The 3,982-nt window shown below is 55.7% G+C and overlaps 1 protein-coding gene across 1 annotated transcript in view; it reads right to left on the bottom strand.

The window, feature by feature from the left end:
- Positions 1-1,689: 1,689 nt before the first annotated feature.
- Positions 1,690-3,982, bottom strand: part of LOC104289316 (gastricsin-like) — a 3,544-nt gene continuing 1,251 nt past the window's right edge. Inside the window, 7 exon segments of the mRNA XM_009888243.1 lie at positions 1,690-1,842; positions 2,117-2,215; positions 2,546-2,613; positions 2,616-2,680; positions 2,760-2,882; positions 3,047-3,246; positions 3,869-3,982. Of these exon segments, the coding sequence (XP_009886545.1) occupies positions 1,690-1,842; positions 2,117-2,215; positions 2,546-2,613; positions 2,616-2,680; positions 2,760-2,882; positions 3,047-3,246; positions 3,869-3,982 (822 nt within the window).

Raw genomic sequence — 3,982 nt, 5'->3', positions numbered from 1 at the left:
CTCCAAAAAATAACCCGGGGTTTTCCACCCCCGGAGGGGGCCAGGAGGAGGGGTGCCGGGGGTGATGGCGGGGCTGAGCCCGGGTCGTGCAGCCCCTTCCACCGGGGTCATACAGCCCCTTGCACCGGGGGTGTACAGCACTTCGCACCAGGATCGTGCAGCCCCTTTGCACCAGGGTTGTGCGGCATCTTGCAGTGGGGTCATGCAGCATCTTGCACCAGGGTTGTGTTGCTCCTTACACGGGGGTCATCTGGCTGCTTGCACGAGGGTCTTGCTGCTCCTTGCACCAGGATCATGCGGCATCTTGCAGTGGGGCTGTTCAGCCCCTTGCACGAGGGTCGTGTGACTCCTTGCACCCGTGTCACGCAGCATCTTGCACTGGGGTTGTTCAGCCCCTTGCACGAGAATCGTGCAGCTCCTTACACCAGGGTCACGCAGCATCTCGCACTGGGGTTGTTCAGCCCCTTGCACGAGGGTCGTGTGACTCCGTGCACCAGGGTCGTGCAGCTTCTTGCACTGGGGTCGTGTGTCTCCTGTGCAAGGCGCTGCCAAGGTCAGTGCCAGGTCTCCGCTGGTGACCTGGTGACATACTGGGTGGTGGGGAGCAGTCGCAGCGTGTGCCTGCTGGAGGCAGAGGGGGGTCTGGCCCCCTCCAGGCGGGACCCTCGGGGTCTGGCCGCTGCTGGGGGAACCCGTGCAGGGAGTGCGGAGCTTTTGGTACGAGGTGAACTCTCCCGGGACCGGGGGTGGCAGGGGGAGGGAGCGGTGGTGGCAGATTTGGCTGGAAACAGCAGATTTAATGGGCGGTCACATGCCCCAGTGGGGTGACTGTCATCTGACCGGGAGTTGGGTGTCAAACAACGGGCGATGGGTCCTTGAGCGCTGTGCATCACCTGGAGCCCGAACTCGAAGACCAGCCTCCTGGATGTGGTCTGGACCTCTGGCGCTGGCCCAATCTGTCCGAGACTGCATCCAGCAGCTCCTCTTGAAGGGGAACCCAGACATCCCAAGCTTTGGTCACATCCGCATCCCAGGCACGCCACCCCTTTTCTTCTCATCATCCGTCCTTCGATGCTGCAGCAATGAAGAGATTTACCCTTTGAGAACAAAACCAGGGTGTTTTCCTCAGCCTCAGCGTCCTTGCATGACACTTTTTAAATCCCTAATTTATTTGCAAATCTGTGTGGGCAATTCCCCCAAACCTAATGAACCAAGACCTGTTCACACGCAGCTCCTTGTCTCTGCAAATCCTGCTCCAAACTGGTTTCTGAAGCCTCCAGCGACCATACCGACTCAGCCCTGGGGTCCCCGAGCCAAGGCTGAGCACACGCTGTAGCCTGAATTTCTCCTGGGCATCCCAGTTTCTCAGCCAGCCCCAGCAGGGATACGGGTCCCAGTCACAAAGGCGACCCCAAATTTGTCATTGCCACAAATTCAAAGGCTCCGTGCACGTCTGAAAGCCCAGGCAGTGCCTGGAAACCTCAAGCAGGAACTCAGACTCCGTTGTTTTATTAAGACGACCTGTGCCAATTCCTGCTCCACCGCAGCCAGATGAGACACGAGGCACTTAGATTTGCAGCCCTTTATTCACTACAGGAGGTTTGCACACTACTTATCACCGTACGTGGGTCCCAAGGGAGAAGAAGGTGTCGCAGGGACAAATTATCCCACGGGCGATGCTCAGCATCCCTAAGCTGACAAGGCAAAGCCAACTCTGTTGTTGGCCATGTCGAAGATGGAGTAATACTGCCGGAGGAAGAGATTGCCGAGGATCCAGAGTGGCTGCCCACTGGCAGAGGGTACGTACGTGCTTTCCACCCCAACGGTGCAGACGCCGTCATTCTGCCGAGGGAAAAAGAGCAAATTTCAGCGCTGGTGAGGAGCGTAGGGGGGTTGTGCTGCCCATGCCTTCATGGCTGCTTTGGCTGGGAGCAGGATTAGATGCTCCTTACAGTCACATACAGGCACGCAACAGCCCTGTGAAATCGGGTGCTGGGAAATACAGCACTAAGGCTGCTGGAAGTCTCTGGGTTTCAAAAGAAACTCTGACTTTCTCCTGGGCAAAACTGCCCTATAACGGCAAACACATGTTGGGAATGATAAAAATCACACATACGTTTAAGACATAGACAGAGGGAGGCAGTGGTAACTGGGCTCCGCTGATGGCAAAGTAGAGGGTGGGCATGCTCGGGACGACGCTGCAGTCCACGACAAACTGTAAAAGAAGTGAAGAGGGGCAGAGGGGTCAGGACCCGCAGGGCTGGGCACCGTCCTTCCTCCGGCTGTAACCCCAGCCATGCTCCCTAAGGGTCAGCACAGCTCTGACTGTGGCAGGGCTCTGCTGACGCAGGTTTATCATATTTGGAAGGATTATTGTTGTTTTACACCACTGCAAAGGGAAGATACGCCACTGCAGTGTTGTTTCGGGTGAAATGTTTTGCTCCAGAGACACCGGGACCCCTCCATCGCTCAACATTACCACCCGGATGCATCCTCATCCCACAGCATCAGCCCCGCGTGTGTGCAGGGCATCCTTCCCACCTACCCCATAGTCACTCTCCTCCGCACCCAGCGCCTGCAGGAAGGCTGGCATGAATTGTCCTGGGATGGTCAGCCGGATTCCAGCTGCCTGTCACCCCCTGGCCCCCCCCAGCCGGTAGCCGACGGCCCGATGGAGAACCTGGCGAGAGCAGCAGAAAAGGCATCAGAAAAGGTTCCCTCCCTCCGAGCCCCCCTCCAAGCCATGGTGCAACACTTACTCCTCGATCCCAATCTTCCAGTACAATTCCTGGACCACAGGAGCCCATAAAATCTCCCCAGAGTACAGCTGGGGGTCAACCCCTCCGAGGATGACTTCGCCGCCGTAACTATAGGTCGGGTTGCTGGAAAGATGCAAAATTAAACCCCGAATCAGGCAGGCTGCTCAGCAGAAAGCGGTGTGGCGGAGAGGTGTGTGGGGAGAACGCGTGGATGGAGAAGGAATGAAGAAAAGGACGGATCCAGACTGCGTCTACGGGAGAGAGAGCTCCACTGTCAGAGGTCTCACCGCGAGTAATAGAAGCTGAAGATGGGTTCGGCGAGCTGGCTCTGCTGCAGCATGTTCTGCAGCACCGTGTTGTAACCGCCGATGCCAACGCCCGGGTAAGCCATGCCCAAAATCCCATCAAAGTCCAGGTAGTAAAAGGGTCTGCTGGGCTCATCCAGGCTCAGGCCAAACTCCTGGTTCCTGATGATGATGTTCTGGATCTAGAAGGAGAGGAAAGCCGCTGGGAGATGTCCGCATTTTGCACATTTCCCTTTGACAGCGGCCATCCCAGTGGGGAGTTTTTGGGGAGAAGCAGGGATGGCCAGGAAGGTCATGAAAGTAAATCTGCACTCAGAGATGCTGAGTTCTTCCCCTCGCAGATGGGAGTTGGAGTCCGGAGCAGCCTGGCTCTTATTCTTTGTCCCATCACCCTTATTATTTCATAAAAATACCCCTAAAATGGGTTTGCCTCAGTTAAATTAGTTTAAAATCACATTGTCACTGCATGGAAGTCTCACAACAGAACATTTCTTATATCCTGTAACGACAAAGCTCAGCGATCAGTGTAAAAAGCAAACATTTAAGGCCAAAGATATCCCTGAGCCCAAAGCAATGATGGACAGCCCAGAGGACTCGGACTGGGTTTGTCTGCATATCCCAGTCTCTGAGTCAATTTACGCTGACATGCCATAAACTCTACATGGGCGATCCAGGCACTTATATCCAAAACAAGAAAGTACTTCCAGCCATCCCCTATATTTTTAACCGAATTGGACTGATCGCAACCGCAATCACTTCTTACCCTGATTGCAGCAATGCACCAACATGGCAGAAGTCACTTACTGTCACGGTGTCATACCCTAACGCCACCGACAGGTCACCGAACCCGTAGCTCAGGGTGTAGGCGACACCGATGCCCGAGAAGGTGGCCGACAGGCTGGGGTTGAACCTGGCATG

Source organism: Charadrius vociferus, unplaced genomic scaffold (genome assembly GCF_000708025.1).
Source record: "Charadrius vociferus isolate BGI_N301 unplaced genomic scaffold, ASM70802v2 scaffold266, whole genome shotgun sequence".
Classification (NCBI taxonomy): domain Eukaryota; kingdom Metazoa; phylum Chordata; class Aves; order Charadriiformes; family Charadriidae; genus Charadrius; species Charadrius vociferus.
This window is presented reverse-complemented; position numbering and strand designations above follow the sequence as displayed.